The 18,763-nt window shown below is 33.2% G+C and overlaps 1 protein-coding gene across 1 annotated transcript in view; it reads right to left on the reverse strand.

Moving 5' to 3' along the window:
* Positions 1-326: 326 nt before the first annotated feature.
* PIK3CA (phosphatidylinositol-4,5-bisphosphate 3-kinase catalytic subunit alpha) overlaps positions 327-18,763 on the reverse strand; it is a 29,963-nt gene continuing 11,526 nt past the window's right edge. The window contains exons 9-20 of the mRNA XM_068971460.1: positions 13,005-13,129; positions 12,043-12,124; positions 11,115-11,279; positions 10,795-10,898; positions 9,566-9,737; positions 7,699-7,805; positions 7,053-7,174; positions 6,153-6,231; positions 3,040-3,210; positions 2,344-2,461; positions 2,087-2,238; positions 327-1,299 (exon numbers count right to left, since the gene is read on the reverse strand). Of these exons, the coding sequence (XP_068827561.1) occupies positions 1,029-1,299; positions 2,087-2,238; positions 2,344-2,461; positions 3,040-3,210; positions 6,153-6,231; positions 7,053-7,174; positions 7,699-7,805; positions 9,566-9,737; positions 10,795-10,898; positions 11,115-11,279; positions 12,043-12,124; positions 13,005-13,129 (1,668 nt within the window). The 3' untranslated portion in view covers positions 327-1,028. The remainder of the gene's footprint in view (positions 1,300-2,086; positions 2,239-2,343; positions 2,462-3,039; positions 3,211-6,152; positions 6,232-7,052; positions 7,175-7,698; positions 7,806-9,565; positions 9,738-10,794; positions 10,899-11,114; positions 11,280-12,042; positions 12,125-13,004; positions 13,130-18,763) is intronic.

Here is an 18,763-nt window from a genome sequence, read left to right on the forward strand (position 1 = left end):
AATGCATGACTATGGGACAGATCATGTAAATAAAGAATATATATTAATGATAGTTTCTATAATATAAATAGCCTTTAATAAAAAAAATAATCTTTTTAATAACATTAATACTTCTATTTTCTGGAAAACATGCATGAAAAATGTATTGAATTCATTGCAAAAGGAGAAAAAAAAGTCAATCTAAGGTGAATACTGTACAATTCTGGAGCAAGAATTATTCCTGCTCATTCTTTCTCTACGATGATTATTTTACTTTGTGGGAGCCCAGAATTTCCCTGGGAAATAAGAATCAGATTCTTGTAAATACTGTCCAGGAAAAAAAAAAACCACCTCAAAATACCACCTTATAACAGGTCTCATTTGTTCCTGCTTCCCAAACTTTGCAGATAAGACCCCAAATCATCAAAAGGTTTGATTTATTAAAAAAGAAAAGTCTCTGTTGAAATCTCAAGAGTCCCTTACACCCCAAGCATTTTTCTTCATCAAACAAGGAGTCAAAAACCCACTTCAAACTATAAATTGAACAGCAATGGAAAAATAAGAAATTTTCATTATTTTCCAATCTTAAAGTAATTTAACATCAAACTCCAGTTTACTTGGACCTAATGCAATAATAGGTTTTGTTGTGTCCATATTTCAAAACAGAAAACATTTGCAAGACAAAAAGAGAACATCATCCTTTTTCCTTCTCCATCATTTCTATATATTTTGGGTTTTTTTGTTTTGTTTTGTTTTTTAAAAAAAGATACAAACAATCTTTAAAGTTTACCTTTTTGGACTTAAGGCATAACATGAAATTGCGCATTATTCTAAAGCTTAATTTTGAAATGAACTAGTTTAGTGCTATCAAACCCTGTTTGCGTTTACATTATTTAAATTATATAGTATTTTATTTCTGTTCTTGCTGTAAATTCTAATGCTGTTCATGGATTGTGCAATTCCTATGCAATCAGTCTTTGCCTGTTGACAGTTATTAACAGTGCAGTATAGAATCCAGATACTGAGCTTTTAGTTTCTTAGTTATCATTTCAGTTCAAAGCATGCTGCTTAATTGTGTGGAAGATCCAATCCATTTTTGTTGTCCAGCCACCATGATGTGCATCATTCATTTGTTTCATGAAATATTCCAAAGCCTCTTGCTCAGTTTTATCTAAAGCTAGGGTCTTTCGAATGTATGCAATATCATCAAAAGATTGTAGTTCTGGCATTCCAGAGCCAAGCATCATTGAGAAAAGATTTATGAAGAGATTGGCATGCTGCCGAATAGCTAGATAAGCCTTGTAACACATCTCCTGAAACCTACAAGTAATAAGAACAGTTTGGTCAGTATGGAGTAAATCCTGTTAATACCTTCAGGTCTCTGCTCAAATGCACATAGTTATACAGGCCTTCTTAGACTAAACTATAACAGATAGCATTCTTCTCCCTATTCCTCTTACCAACACTTTCTACTCCCTGACCTGACATTAGAATGTGAACTCTATGAGTCCATAAGAAGTTTGTTTATTGCTGTCACCAACCCCCAAAATAATGCCTGGCATATTAGGAATAGAATAAGGATTTATTAAATGTATGAACTGGTCTATACTAAAGCCTTTAGAGTTAGGTTAGGGCCAGGACTGAGCTATACATAAAAGATAATTTTATAAAAGGTTTTTAAAAGTACATTAAGGTTTTCAGATAGACTAATGATACTCCATAAGGTGGTAAGAAGAATTATGAACAAACATGATATTCATGGCTGACTGAATTCCTCACACTGTATGACTAAAAAGTATTGTATGTAGCACACTATACATGATTTGTTAATACAGAGAAGGTGGACTCCAATTTTTAAACAGCAGTAAAGAAAAACTTACTGTACAAAGAAGTTTAAAGATCACTTCCTTTTTAGGCCTTAACTAATTCAGTAAGTTAAACTGGTTTTTCTTTCCATTTCCTTCACAGCATTACACAATAAACACATGAAATATTCAGTTTATGCTACAATGTTAACATAACATATATTATTTTAAATTGCTTGAAAAATATCAATTGCATATTAACAAGTATTCTTTAGCCTGTGCTTTTGATTTCTTCAGCTTACCTCTCAAATTCTCTTGTCTTTGTGCATTCTTGGGCTCCTTTACTAATCACTATTAAGAAATCTTGTGTCAAAACAAACGGCACGCGCTCTCGTTTATAACCAAATTTTTTCTTCTTGTGATCCAAAAAGTGTCCAAAATCTATATGAAACAGCTTCCAAAAATAAGAAATTATGTTAGTTTGACAAATGCAGAAATACAATGTCCCAAATTAGTAAATTTAAGAATGTCAATATATTTAAAAAGAGGAAGCTATTACTTGTCCATCATCTTTAACCATGATATTACTATTGTGACGATCTCCAATTCCCAAGATGAAGGTTGCAACACAGTATCCAGCACATGACCGTGTAAACAAATCGATGGCTGCATCATATCTACACAGAAATAAGCATGCGTTAGTATGGAAGTACAGAATGATCCAGTCCAAGCTGGTCAGAGTCTCTAGTGAAGTCTGTATTAAAACAATGAAACCAATCACTGACATTAGGGGAAGGAAGTAATTATGTTCAAAACTCTGATGAACTTTAGGATTCTGAAGTTATCAAAGGTTTCTAAGAAAACTTCTAGATATTCTCTGACCAAAGCATAATTCTTATAGTGAAAAAATACTTAGTGTGACATTAAAATAAAATTTTTGAATCATTTTAACAATGAATTGGGAGTAAAATTTTTCATTTTAATTTTTATTAATTTAATGTTAATTTAACATTAACTTCTAAAAAAAGAATAAGCATTAAGAAAAACAGATTTTAGATTCTTGGATTTCACCAAATTATAAGCAATTCTGATCATTTAAATGCAGTAACCTCAAACATTTCAAAGGCTGAAGATATCTTTTTCCAAAGTAAATACAATTTTTTTCTTCTGATCTAACTCGACATATATACAACCATTAAAAATTTTATCTATCAAAAACTTCAATTAACACAGAAGAAAAGGATAATAAACTCACATTTCTCCCTTGTTCTTGTCTTTGAGCCACTGATGGAGTGTGTGGCTGTTGAACTGCAGTGCACCTTTCAGGCCTCCTTTACACTGAATCTGCATTATAGTGTGAGAATTTCTCACCACCTCAATAAGTCCCACACAATCACCAATTGACAGACATCCATAAGGTAACATTCTGAAAAAGGATCAAGACATTTGCAATTAGTTGATGAGATTTTAAAACAGCAAATATTTTATCTTTTTTTTTTTTTAATGTGAAGATCTAATTGGCTTCATTAGGAAATTCATGAATCAAGTGGCATTCCGTCTAGCAAATAGAAGGGTGCTCCCCAAAACAGCAAGTATTTTAACAGGCTAATAAAGGAATATTCTATGTGCAAATTTGTGAAGTGGGACCCTTACTCCTTTAATCTAGTTTTAATTTTCTTTTATTACAGAATGACAAACATTCCTAGAAAAATCCTCAAATTATCTGCCATCATTTATTGTAACCTTCAACTGTGAAAGCATTTAACTGTACTTAAGCATGAAGATCACTGTGGCAACTCAAAGTTTATAAACATTTATGACTTTAAAAATATGGGTGAACTTAAAGAAGTTTAATGAACATCTAAATGATACCTTAAGGTATCAGTTCTTAAGTTTTTAGTTTCAGGACTCCTTTGAACTCTTAAAAATCATCAAGGATACCAAAGAGCTTTTATTTATGTGGGTTATATCTACTGACACTGGAAATTAAAATTTAAAAATTTCAATATTTGTAAATTCATCTAAAGTAATATTTATATTTCTTTACATAAAAATACTATCTTTTACAAAAGAAAAACCTTAAAAACCAAAACAAACAAAAAACCCTTAGAAGAGTGATATTGTTTCTCATTTTTTCAAATGTCTTTAATGTCTGGCTTAATAGCACCGAGGTGGCTTCTCATGTATGCTTTTATATTCAATCTTATGCAAAGTTTTAACTGAAGCATACGAAGAAAATCTGGCCTCACACAGGTATGTAGTTGGAAAAAGGAGTATCGTAGTAGCCTTTTCAGATTTTTCTTTTCCACTGTTTTAAAACTTGATAAGTGATAGTTTCTCAAGTTGCAGTATGGAACGTGAAACCATATCAGTAAGCTTTTCATACTCTGTAACATGAAGACCCACCCATTTGTTCATCTTGCCTCTGACTGGAACGTTTACCCATACATGACTTAGTAATATCCTACATTATTTGGAAGATAGTTCACTCAGATATGGAGATCTTTCAAATTATGGTATATTTTTTCATTATATCAACTGAAAAAAAAATTACAGTTGCTAACATTGTCACTGATCTCATCAGAAAAATCTTTAATTTGGGGGAAGCTCACAGCAGTAGATACAAGGTTCTCAAAATTCTAATTTTTGCTTGCAAGCTCAAATTTGATCCTTGACAACAAATGCTGTCAGTTTTTCTCTCTGAAGAGTCTCATATTGTTCACGCTCAAGAAATTGTTCATGCTCAAGAAAATGTCTGAGAAACATCCATGTCTGAATAACCACATTCTGTCTGTTAGTTGTTCTTTAAGTCAAAATGATGTTCCAGGATAAAAGCAGTTAGTTTAGCTCACAGCTCAAATAACCAACCAATGCTTTTTCCTTGATGTAAGCATACTTTGACGTGAAGCAGAAGTGCTTTAGGGATACTTCCCATTCACCACACAATATAAAAAAGGACAAGTAATCTCAAGCACAGAGATGTGAGGATTTACAGAGACAATGAAAAAATTATCTAAGTACTAAAGTATGGTTTTTCTTGCTCTGTTGTTCTCATAGGCTACTTTCCATCTTTCCTTTACTTCTTAAATTCCTAAAAGAGTAACAGTTTAACTTATTTTCACTTTCTCACTTAATTCCTTGTAGCCTAATTTCTGTGCCTACCATTTTACTGACTCTTCTAAAAACTAACCATGAATCATCAAATCCAAAGGCTTTTTCATAGTCCTTATGTTCTTAAACTCCTGAAGCAACTGATACTGTAAATTGTAACTTTCTCCCCTCTTCTGGGATCTGTGAATTACTTACTCTGGTCTTCCTACCCTTTTGATCATTTTTCTTCTATGATCTTTTCTTCTATCTGTTCTGGTAAATATAGGAATTTCTTAAGGTGGTACTCCTGACCATCTGTCCTTATTTTATTATTATTAAACATGCTCATAGTTACATAATGGGTTACATAATCCAATAAGGATTTTCTAAAGGGTTACATAATCCTATAAGGCTTATTATTAAAAAATTAAACTTTAAATTTAAACTTACTTAAGTTAAAAGATATAACAACTTTCCAAAGATCCATCTTTTCAATAATATAGCTAGCTTAACTTCAGATGCTTTTTTGCACAGTCACTAATTTGCAATTTGACTCAAGATTAAAGAGTTTATAAAGTTTTAGAATTAGAAAATTAATACCATGAAAGAAACTTTCTTTTAAATTCTTAACTTCTGAATGAAAATTGGGGCCTTTTGTGTCTCATGTCTCCTATGCCCTGTTCCTAAATACAGTTGGCTCTCCCCAACTGTGGGTTCTGGCTACTTGGCTTCAGCAAACTGCAGATGGAAATTATTTTGGGGAAAAAAAATCCAGAAAATTCCAAAAAGGAGAACTTGAATTTGCTACACATAGGCAACTATTTACACAGCCTTTAGTGATACAGGTATTGTAAGTAATCTAGAAATGACAAAGTATACAGGAGGCTGTGCATAGCTTTTATGCAAATACTATGCTATTTTATATAGGGGCCTGAGCATCTATGGACTCTAGAATCAGCAGGCGTCTGGGAACCAATCCACTGCAGATACCAAGGGAAGACTGTTAGTGACAGTATGGAGGCAACTGCAGAGTCTTTACTAGCTTATCAGAGACAGTTCTAACTTAGCTGAATCTCATTAGCCATTCTGAGCCAAGGAAGAAGAGGACAAATGGAAAGTACCACAGTGTACTCAACTAGTGTTAGTTACTACTCTATACATTTATTTATAGATATGACTATATTCTTTCTAATTAATATAGCTTACAATTAATATTTACTAATGATTTACTTTTTCAGGACAACTTTCAACATACATGTCGCCTTACTGGTTACCTACCGAAGATCAAGACCTTGATTTTGCCAGATATTTTCCATAATGCGAATAATCTGAAGGGTTAGCATATCTTGCCGTAAATCTGAAATTCAAATAATATGTACAGCACCACTTAATGCCACAAGCACAAATCTGAGTATCACATCATCACAATGTTTTAAACCAGAAAACATATAGAATTATATTTGCTCTTCAAAATAATCTGTAAGGAAGCAATAATCTGAGTTTTTAACCCATTTCTAAAGTATCTGCATAAACACATCTGTATAACAATGTAGGATAAGTGGGCACATATTTCACAAAAAAATTAAAATATATAAATTACTTATTTTTCTGAATTCTTAAATTTGAATGTTTATATTAAAATATTTAGATTAACAGAATTCAGGGCTGAAAGGTCATTTCCTAATGAAAACCCATCTATGATATATTTCAAATGTATACAGAATATAAAATATAAAAATATATTCCTCCACAGCCTATTCTCCAAATGACTTAGGACCTTCTTTTATGACTCCTTAGCAGACTATATCTACCAGGTTGTAGTTTTGTTTCTGTAGTTATTTGTTCAATATCTCTCTTTTCCCTGCTAGACTATAAACTCTAAGAAGGCATGGATTCCATTTTGTGTATTCTTACAACCTCAGGGCCTAGCATTCAAATATTTATGGAGTAAATGGATATACATTTAAGCAAAATGATTTTCAGGCCTTCTGATTCTAAACCTAATACATCTTTTCATTTCAAGAATTATAAATACATATTCTACATGTTAAGACATCTGCTTAATTTTACCACATGCATATTCCTTAAATGGCTTTCAATAATCTTCCTGGTTCATAAATATCCTGTGTATAAAAATATAGCTAAGTTCATGTATCATAAGTCCACTAATACTCTTACCATCCCCATTTTTAAAGATGATCTCATTGTTCTGAAAGAGTAATTCTGACATGATGTCTGGGTTCTCCCAATTCAACCACAGTGGCCTTTTTGCAGAAGACATAATTCGACACTCTTCAAGCCTTTAACAGAGTTGAAAATTTTACTCGGCACCTTAGCTTTGTTATTCTTTATAGTCTCAATTTATTTCAAAATACATATACTGTATAGCTTTTTGAACTGTTATAGCAATTTTAAACTTTCTCCTCAGTTTTATGTATGAAATAATTTCTAAGGGCATATAAAGAAAAAATACATAACAAAAGCTTAAAAATTTCTTCTACATAGAATATGAATTTTCCACAAATATAGGTATATATCATTAGTTTTACAGATATTACATTCTGTTTCTTATCCAATGATATCACAAATTCTGGCCATAGAAAGTTTTAAATTCTATTGTTAAAGCAGTAAAAACTCATTCTGAATAAATGCAGTTCCGAACTTAAGAAAATATTATTACTCTTGTTTTGCAGGGTAGGAAAAGGAAAAAGATGCATATATCATTGAATACGATTATTATGGACATTTTGACTTTTTTCAAGATTTTCTGCAGAGAACATATGTGTTTAAATATATCAATAAAACTGCCAATAAAGTTCCTTACCTGAGATTTCCCAGCTGATGAGCAGGGTTTAGAGGAGACAGAAAGCCCTGGAGAGCATCCATGAAATCTGGTCGCCGCATTTGCTCAACTAAAAACTTCATCTGTACCTGATAGATAAGCATAATCATGGTTAGAAACTGACTTGATAAAAGGTAAAACTAACTGCTAGTATCTTTTACCCACTGGAGCCTCATTAGTGTGTAATTTTTGAATCCATATCCTGGACTGGCTGCATTCTAACTAGAAGGGTCTCTCTAACACTCTATAACACAGAGCAGCACAACTCAGGCAGACAGGTGAGAGTTACCTCCCTGTAAGAAGCTACTGTGTATCCTGACAGAGGCTATGTTTTGGCTCTAGATCAAAGCACGGTCAACTATGGCTTATAAATCAGCTGCCTGGTTTTCTAAGTCAAACTGCATTGGAACACAGTCACATCTATTCACTTTGATAGTTGCTTTTACACTAGAATAGCAGAGTTGAGTAGTTAAAACAGACTGTGTGGCCTGCCAAGTCTAAAATATTTACTATCTGATTTTTTAAGAAAAGGTCCGCAGATCTTTCTTCTAGAGGGAAAACTATGGAGACATCATGTTAGTTTAGCTTAATAGTCTGACTTTTAAGCTTTTCAGAAAACACCACATTCTTTGTTCAGTAAAGAAGGTTTAGGGGATTGTTGGGAAAAGTCTCATGCTACTAAGTTCTAGTACATAGCTGGAAAGAAACATCCTTTTTCAATCACTTTTTTAGTCTACTGTATCGCAGGCAACCAATCATATGAAAACTTCATTTTAGAAGGATACTGAAATTTACAAATTTAGTATCTAATTTCTTTTTTCTTACCTTAATTACAATATAACAAATTTTATTATTTCAAAGCAGTCTAATTTCCTCTCACTCACAATTCCAGCAGCAGAAACAGTACAATTATTTTCTAATAACCTATATTTGAACTTACATACTACAACTGGAATAAAATCAACTCAGTTACATACTGATATTTAGATTAATACACTAACTTTCTTTTAAAGTTGTTTCTTTTCAAGCTATATTAGTGATGATGTTGAAAAAATTTATTCACTACTACTAATTTACATTGTCCTTTGGGGACCGCCTAATAAACTGGAATTTTCTTTTTCTCATTTCCCTAGAAGTGAGGAATAGCCTCACTTTTTACTGTGGATGTGTTGGACTGATTAATGGATAAGGAGGAGGAGGAGGTCATGAGAAACCTTTACATCTTGTGTAACGAAGTTGCACAAGATGTAAAGTTACACCAAGTTACACTAAGTTACACTAAGTTAGACTGTAGATGACTTGAATGTGTGAGCTATTCACTGCATGAATGAGTCCATTTAAACTTAGAAATACAGGAACTAAATTTCTTTTCACTCATTTTCAGGGTCATTACTAACAGAAAAGAAATGATACAGAGTAAGGAAAAATCAATTTCAACACTTAGGGCTAAACAACAAGGTCCTAATGTACTGCATGGGGAACTATATTCAGTATGCTGTGATAAACCATAATGGAAAAGAATATTAAAAAGGGCTATATAAAAGAGAAAGGAAGGTAAAGAGGAAGGAACTAACATTTACTGGGCATCTTCCATGTTCTAGGGACTATGACAGGTACTTTGCATATCTGGTTTGCTTTAATTCTCACATCAATCCTATGAGGAATGTATTAGTCTCATTCTATAGATGAGGAAAACGAATCTCAAGAGACTAAATAATGTGTCTAACATTACATTGCTTGGATCAAAATCTTAAACTGCCTAATTCTAAGGCATATATACTGGGCTCTCAAATAACCCTGCTCTACTGCAATGAAGGAGTCTCAAAAAACACACTAAAGAGTCACATACCTTTTGTGTTTCATCCTTCTTCTCTTGTTTGAGAATGTCAGTCAAGTTAATGAGCTTTTCCATAGCCTCAACTTGCCTATTAAGGTGCTTCAGATACATCCCACATGCACGGCAATAGGACTCCAAAAGCAGGCCAAACCTCTGACTAACTGTTTTATTGTGCATCTCAGATCTAAAAGATCAATGCAAGCGAACGAGAAAGCGAGAGAGGAAGGGAGGGAGGGAAAGAGGCAGGGAGGGAGGGAAAGAGGCAGGGAGGGAGGGAGGGAGGGAGAGAAAGAACTGTAAATGCGTATACATAGAACCTTTTGTATGAAAATAAAACCCATTTTCTAAATTCAAAAAATGTTATAATCATACTAATATTAACTAATATAATCATACTAACTAATTATAAAACCTATCTTTTAAGAGCAAAACAAAAGAGTTTCAGGTAGTTCCTGAAAATATAAATTTTTAAAAACCTAGAATTTTAGGTTTATTTCAACTACCTTTCATTTACTAGTCTTAGCACAAAATATATAAACATGAAAAAAGGAAATCAGGCAGAAAAATAATAAAACGAACAGGGAGGGAATGAAGAACTCAGTGAACACTATTTGACTCTTCTGACATATATGTCCCTTTTCTGTACTGTGCCTGAATTTAAGTTATTTTAAACCTAGCTTCCAGATTCAATTTTTGATTTAACATTAAAAAAAAAACATGTTAATTATAAATCTGTTTCTGAATTTATAAAAACATGCATGGTTTATGACCTCTAACTTTGTGTAGTAGATATATCAATCCTGCAAAATATTTTTGTTCTTAATTATCTTATTTTCTAGTAAGGTTTCATCATTATTGCTCTGAATTGCAAGGGAAGATTTTTTTTGGGGGGGAGGGTTAAGGAATATCTTAATCCACACGTACAGTGAAATCAATTGCAACATTAATCTAGACCTAGCAAATTTTACTTTTCTTAGAGTAGAATCAAAGTCTTTAAAAATATTTCAGCTCTCATTCCTGTATAAAATTTAGTTTAATTTTACTGCTTATTTAATGTTAAAGAGAAAAAGCTGAGAAAGTTCACTGGTACAATATACTTTCAGTATGGAAAACTCTTCTGGACAAACAAAAACAAGAGTAGATAAGTAATACAGAAGTATATATTAATACATGTATACATTATAATTAGAATACAAGTAATATTTATATAAAGAATTAAATGGAAAAATAATTTGACTTACTTTAAATGCCAAAAGAAAAAGTGACCGATCCTTTGATTAGTTAATGCTTTTTTGAGTAAAAATCTCACAAGCAGGTTATCCAAATACTGTTCATACTTTAGTACCTATGTCAGTAAAAACATACATAGAAACAAAGCCACATCAATCAGTGTAAGTTTCTTCATGGCTGAATTTAAAGAAAAAAATTTTTAGGAAGAAAATAGATACTCCTGTTAATAAAACTGATTTTTACAAAAGTATAAAACCAGCTAATACAGCATTTTTTGGAAATTGCATGGATTTAAAATAAAACATTACTTTTCTATTTTACATTATTTTACCTGTACTAGCTGAATTAGGTACTGAGAAAGTTTGTCATCTGTTAAATATTTTTCTAAGCACCGAACAGCAAAACCTCGAACCATAGGATCTGGGTAATTGCAGTCCAGAAGCTCCATAGCCTGTTCAGGCTTGATTGGAGGCCAATCTTTTACCAAGCAGTACATCTGTGTATGAGTGAGATAATAAATTATATTTAAAAAGCAAAAATAGTTGTGAATGAACCCTCTAAGACACTGTCTTAATTTCTCACTGTAAAATTAGATAAAAGCCCCCCTGATGAATTCAGTGCTTAAAATGTTTAATTCTAATTAATTTTTTCAGTGAAAGTTACATAAACGGTATTTTTCTTTACTACACAGATCTTCCTTGACTTACAATGGGCTTATGTCTTGATAAACTTATCATATGTTGAAAATAGCTCAATGCATTTAGCACATATTCTACTAAACATCATAGCTTAACTCAGACTACCTTAAACATTCTCAGAACACTTATATTAACCCACAGTTGGGCAAAACCATCTAACACAAAGCCTATTTTATTACAGCTGTATGGGTACAGACTAGTTGTAAGGATACTGGTTGTTTACCCTCATGATCACCTGGCTGACTGAAGCTGTGGCTCACTACTGCTGCCCAGTATCAGGAGAGACTATTTTACCACATATTGCTAACCTGAGGAAAGATCAAAATATAAAATTTGAAATAGTTTTCACTGAATGCATATCACTTTCTCACTACTATAAAGTCAAAAAATCTTAAGTTGAACTATGGTAAGTTGAGGACCATCTGTATTGTCATTATTAATTAATTTAAAACACAGTCTATTTCATCTCTTACACTTATGCAGATTTTCTGAGAGAAAACAATTTGAACGACATACCAAATTTGTGCAACAGTTATTCAGTAATTTCAAACATGCGTTTACCTGAGCTACTTCATCTCTAGAGTTCCATTTAACAGACAGAAGCAATTTGGGTAGAATTTCGGGGATAGTTACACAATAGTGTCTATGTGGAAAAGACAAGACAAAATAAAAAACATTCTTACATGTTATCCAAAAGACCTAAATGTCTAAATTTTCAACTATGCAATCTCTAAAAAGTTCCAAACATTTTAAAAATTTCTTACCATGACTAGCCTTTCTTAAAATCAAAACAAATCTTTGTTTACCACTATAGCTACACCTATATATATTTATCAACAGTTATAAATGGCATGGAAGACAAAAGGAAAATCCAAATAAAGGACAACTACTTAGGAAAAATTATGAATTTATAACATTCTTTACATAGTTTCTCTTATTAATCATGAACAATGGGAAAAGTTCCCACTTCTACCGTGGTCAGTAGACAAAACTTATATTTAAATGGACGTTCTGCAGAAATGCACTGCAACTTTATTTAAATAAACCAGTGTACACATATCAAGCTGTAGGGTATTTCTTCAAAAGTAAAAATAGGGGATTACATTATTACTTTCAGGAAGCATAAGAAAATATGAAAAATGGAAGGAACTCTTAAAAATGGAAAATATCTAGGCTAACTAAATCACAATTAAATGGGTCTAAAACTACAGGTATTTTTTGGGGGTGGATCTTAAATTTTATTTGAAAACAAAACCAAAAAACCAAATCTAAGAAAAGGTCATGTTAAGGATTTAGAATTTTAAAAAAGCCTTCAATCTGTAAGCTTAGTATCAATGCATCATGATTTTCTAGAAATACTGATCTACATCCATAATTTAAAAAAGGATAATGCTTATAATAAAATAAGTGTAAATTATGCTTTATTTACTCTAATAGGTAACAGCAGAAACATGGCAAGATCAAGCCAAAGTCAGTTATTTCTTGTGAAATAGAAGAAATAGAGACTCTATCTTAACACTTACCTGTGGCTCCACAGAAAATCTTTCTCTTGCTCAGTGATTTCAGATAGAGGATCTCGTGTACAAATTGCTCGGAGCTGTTCTTTATCATTTTCTCTTAATTCATTGTCTCTAGCTAGTCTGTTACTCTGTAAAATAAAGTAACATCTTATATAATTTTCTTTGTCATATTTCCTAACCCTCTCCCTCGATTTATGAGTGATCTGCAAAAAAAGATTAACTTTCAATAAATTTTACATTGATTATTAACTGTTGAAAAAGTTTATTCTCATTATAAGACTTTATTTTCAGGGATAGGGGAGAACTAGTTTAAATTCTTTCATAACCCTTGCCTAAATATATCCTTATAATCACTGCAACATTTTCCAATTTCAAAAGTAAAAATAAGGGGAAAACAGGAAAAAAACAAAACAAAACAAAACACAACAACCCACTTTAAAATACCGCACACTGAATTTTGGAAACTAAAATGAAAATACCATAACTTTTGGTGTAATTCCAAGATTCCAAGTAATGTATTTATTCCCTTTAAATACAAATATATTAGTCATATTAACTATGAATACAATAATATATGATGAAAAACACATGCCATTTAGGATGGGTTTATTTATTCCTAATGGCTAAAGATGAAAGCAGACATCCATGCTACTTGGTTTTTATTTAAAAAGTCAGTGTCAGTCACTCAGTTGTGTCTGACTCTTTAGATCCTGTGGGCTATAGCCTTCCAGGCTCATCTGTCCACAGAATTCCCCAGGCAAGAATACTGGAGTAGGTAGCCATTTGTTTCTCCAGGGAACCTTCCTGACCCAGGGATTAAAACTGGGTCTTGCCTCCTGCACTGCAGGCAGATTCTTTTATCATCTGAGCCATCACGGGAGCCCCTGGTTTTTATACATTTAAATATTGTTAATTTATCCAACAGCATAACAAAATATTACTGGCACATATTCGCTCAACAAATGTTTAATACATGGATTGTGTATAATTTGGTCCTATTCTTACTGCTGGGCTCAGAAAATAGTAAAACACCCTGTATTAACAGAGACTCTATTATAGTGGAAAATTAAATGAACAAATAAAGCTATTGGAGAGTCAACATAGACAGATGCTGTGAGTGATGTGACAGAGAAGGACGGGGTGATTACTTTAGACTGAGTGTTCAGAAATGGCCTCTAAGAACACATTAATTTGTTATTCAAATGCCAAGAAAGAACCATCCACACAAAGACCCGGGAAAGATTACCGCGGAAGAAGGAAACAGTCAAAGTGCCCCACGGACAGAAAGAGTTTGGTGCAGACCAGTGCATCTGAAGTCCAGCAGATGAGGGCGAGGACTGACAGGAGGTCACAGTCACAGCATGGAGAATTTGCAGGTCAGGGTAAAAGGTCTGGATTTTACTTTTAGTGACAGTTATTTACAGGATAAATACTGTTTTAATACTTGATTTATTTTTTATAATTTTATTATTCTGGCTGCTCTGGGTTAAGTGGGAGACCAGATAGGAAGCTACTGTAATAGTCCAGGTAAAAGAATAAATATTTAACCTTCAACTCATCAGAAAAAGTAGTCATTAACATTAATCATTTGGGTTCCAATGGACTCTTATTCTTTTACTTATTTTTGTTTTTAATATAAAATAATTTAGAGAAGAATAAAATATGGTATATACAATATAATAGACATCTTAATAATTTAAACATAGTAAAACCAAATTTATAATCCAAAATGGGCAACATATGTTGAATGCAACAAACTTGCTAATCAACTGTCCTGTGTGAGCCTGAAACATATCCATCTTGTGAATACTGATTCCAGATTTCAAATACGTATCTCCTAAGTTCTAGCTTACCATTACTTTTGGTTTTTCTTCTCATACTTGCATTTTAAAATACAATACTTTTGAAAACTTTGATGCCTCATAATTTTGAAGAGAAGATAACCATATTCTTTGCTTCGTAAGTGCAAAACATTTCTATTTTTTATACTTACAGATATCAATCAGAATAATCAATCCAAGAAGTTAAAACTTTTCTACATTACTTTTTTCCTTCCAGTAGCATTTAGCTACTTACAAAGTAAATTTTGGTGCACAACATCACAAAAGTTAAAAAGAATACTGGAAAAGATGTGGTGTCCAGGTTTTTTAAATTTTTTTGTGGTCCAGGTTCTTACTAAGACATATTGTGTGATAAAGTCATTGCTGCAGAATGACTAACTTGAGTTAGTCATTTTTTGTCCTTGGAGATACACTGTTCACTCACTGTCTCTTGAGTTTGAGAAAATTCATCTAGGATAGTGTCATCTGATGTTTCACTTAATATGATCAATTTTAACATCATCATTTAAGTCTGGAGTAGTGGTTCTCAACTGGGGTGATTTTGTCCCATCTACCTCCCAGGAACCATTGACAGTGTTGGGACACATAACATTTATGATTGTTACAAGTTGTGGTGGTGATATTACTGACATCTCATATATAGAGGCCAGGGATGCTGCTAAACATCATGTAATGAACAGGACAGTCCCTACAGCAAAGGAATTTTTGACCCCAAATGTCATCAGTGTTAAGGTTGAGCAACTTTGCTTTAAAGCACTATTATCCATTTCTTTGCATTCAAATTCTGATAATACTTGTGAAGTATTTTTCTCTGTCAAGTTTTCTTCTCTTTGCCACTGTGAGTGGAAAGGGGGAAATTCTAAATTATTAACAGTGTTCAATGAAAGCCTGAAAACTAACAAAACAAAAGACTAAAGATGGTGTCTGCAGACTTCTTTATGCATCTGGAAAGATGATGGAAAACACTGAGCATTGAAATAAGACTGAAGGATGATGTGAAAGTGATGATTTACCTCACTACTGTATCATCCTTCTAGTTATTCTATCCTTCTATATTTCCATATTATATATATATATTTTTAGCATAGTTGGAATTAATTAATGAATAATGATTAAATAGTAAAATGTCTTAAGATACAAGAAAACTAAGAATCCCATTGTTGTATCTTACTTAGATTTATGAAAGTTTTCCATAGATCCAATGGTAATTGAAAGACAGAATCAGTTTTATTCTATTACAAAAATAAACAGGTTTTCTTTGAAATAAAAAAAAATTCTTCTAGGAAGAAAATGTCATAAAATATCAATCCTTAAAAAACTTAGAACTGCTCAAAAAGGAAACTCAAAAGCTAAAATGGGCTGTGGCAAACTGAGTTCAATGACTAAAATATGAATAAAATAGGAAATAAATGAGTTTTCAAGTATGTGACTTAATTCCAATAATTCAGTTAATTTATAGATATAACTAACTGGATAGAGTTAACGGACATTTTATAGAAATGCTTAATTTCAAAATTAAAGAATCAAGGTTATTATCCTTTTTATCTAAGTTAGAATGGTTAAGAGCAAAAGACTTAATACTTATTTAACAGTGACACTGGATAACTTATTTAAACTCCTTAAACCTTTTCTGTTCTGGTAAAATAGGAGTTAAAATGGACTTCCCTGGTGGCTCAGACGGTAAAGCGTCTGCCTACCATGCGGGAGACCCGGGTTTCATCCCTGGGTTGGCAAGATCCCCTGGAGAAGGAAATGGCAATCCACTCCAGTACTACTGCCTGGAAAATCCCATGGAGAGAGGAGCCTGGTAGGCTACAGTCCATGGGGCAGCAAAGAGTTGGACACGACTGAGCGACTTCACTTCACTTCAGGAGGTAAAATAGCACCTACCTTCATTGAGGCTACTTTTAAGATTAAATGAGGGAATATGTGAAAAGTAATTGGAATGGCATTTAGTACATAGTAAGCACTTAATATATGTTAAATATATTCAAGGAATTAAATGTACAAAGTAGCGGTTACATTTTTCAAGCAAGAGAATCCCTTTTTTAATGTCAAAAAAGCTAATTGTACTTGTAGTAAATGACAGAATTCAGAAATGATTTTAAATTAATTTCCACTTAACAAAACATTTTGTACATAGCTTTGAAAGTACACAGATTGGAAGATTACTATCACTGTTATTATTATTATTCTGTTTACAAAAGTTTGGTAAACTCCTTACTGAGAACACAACTATTAACAATAAAGTTAAACTAATAAAGTTTCTAAGTGTAGGATTCCAGACTGCCTCTGGGTGCACTATTACTGGGGGTAGGCATGTTTTAGGACCCACATTCATTGAATGGTCTATCTATAATCTTTAATTAGGCCAAAGAAAAAGGTGACAAATTAGGAACCTGGGAAAAGAGACAGCAAAGAACAAAAATACTCTGTTCTCTCAGTAATGACACTTTTGCCTTGAAAAATAAGGGAGAGTTTATGATCCTTGAACCCAGTTACATTGTGGTTCTAAAACTACAGCCAAGATCAGACAAACAGATCAATATTTAAACTCCATTTTATATATACTGCTTAATAGCAGAGACTATGTTGTTATTGTTGTTTAGCTGCTAAGTCATGTCCAACTCCTTTGCAACCCCAGGGACTGTAGCCCACCAGGCTCCTTTGTTCATAGGATTTCCTAGGCAAGAAAACTGGAGTGAGTTGCCATTTCCTTTTCCAGGGATCTTCCCAACCCAGAGATCGAACTTGCATCTCCTGCATTGGCATTTGAGTGCTTTACCACTGAGCAACCAGGGAAGTCCAGCATAGACTACTGCGATATGCTATTTCCTCTGCTTCTAGGCCCAGCTAACAACACATGTACACCTTGGTTTCAAGTTCAAAGTTATTATCCCAGAGAGGTCTCTCCTGCGCCCAAGATACACTATCCTTTCACCCCAAATAGTTCGTTATTCTTGACATACTAACTATTATTTCCTTAATGGCACTCAGCATAATTTGTAATCTTGTATTTCTGCTTTTACCAGTCTCAGGCCTATCTTCACCAGCACACTATAAACAGTAGAGGTCTCTTCAGGTCACAGCTTTATTACCTGGTACCTACTGTGTCAAGATCAAGTAGAGACCAAAACAACACATGGAAGAACGGTACAAGAAAGATCTTAACGAACTGGATAACTACAATGGTGTGACCTGTCACCCACAGCCAGACATTCTCGAGTGTGAAGTCAAATGGACCTTATGAAGCACTGCGGTCAATAAAACTAGTGGATGTGATGGCCTTACAAATAGCTGTGAAAAGAAGAAAAGCAAATGGTAAAGGAGAAAAGGAAAGATACACCCATCTGAATGCAGAGTTCCAAAGAACAGCAAGGAGAGATAAGAAAGCTTTGCTCAGTGATCAGTGCAAATAAATTGAGGAAAACAATAGAACAGGAAAGATTAGAGATCTCTTCAAGAAAGCTAGAGATACCAAGAGAACATGTCATGCAAAGATGGGCTCAATAAAGGACAGAAATGGTATGGACCTAACAGAAGCAGAAGGAATACTAAGAAGAGATGGCAAGAATACACAGAAGAACTATACATAAAAGATATTCATGACCCAGATAATCATGATGGTCTGATCACTCACCTAGAGCCAGACAGCCTGGAATGTGAAGTAAGTGGGCCTTAGGAAACATCACTACGAACAAAGCTAGTGGAGGTGATGGAATTCCAGTTGAGTTATTTAAAATCCTAAAAGATGATGCTGTGAAAGTGCTGCACTCAATACGCCAGCAAATTGGGAAAACTCAGCAGTGACCACAGGGCTGGAAAAGGTCTGTTTTCATTCCAATCCCAAAGAAAGGAAATGCCAAAAATGCTCAAACTACCACACAATTGCATTCATCTCACATGCTAGTCAAGTAATGC

Source organism: Capricornis sumatraensis, chromosome 1, assembly GCF_032405125.1.
Source record: "Capricornis sumatraensis isolate serow.1 chromosome 1, serow.2, whole genome shotgun sequence".
Taxonomy (NCBI): domain Eukaryota; kingdom Metazoa; phylum Chordata; class Mammalia; order Artiodactyla; family Bovidae; genus Capricornis; species Capricornis sumatraensis.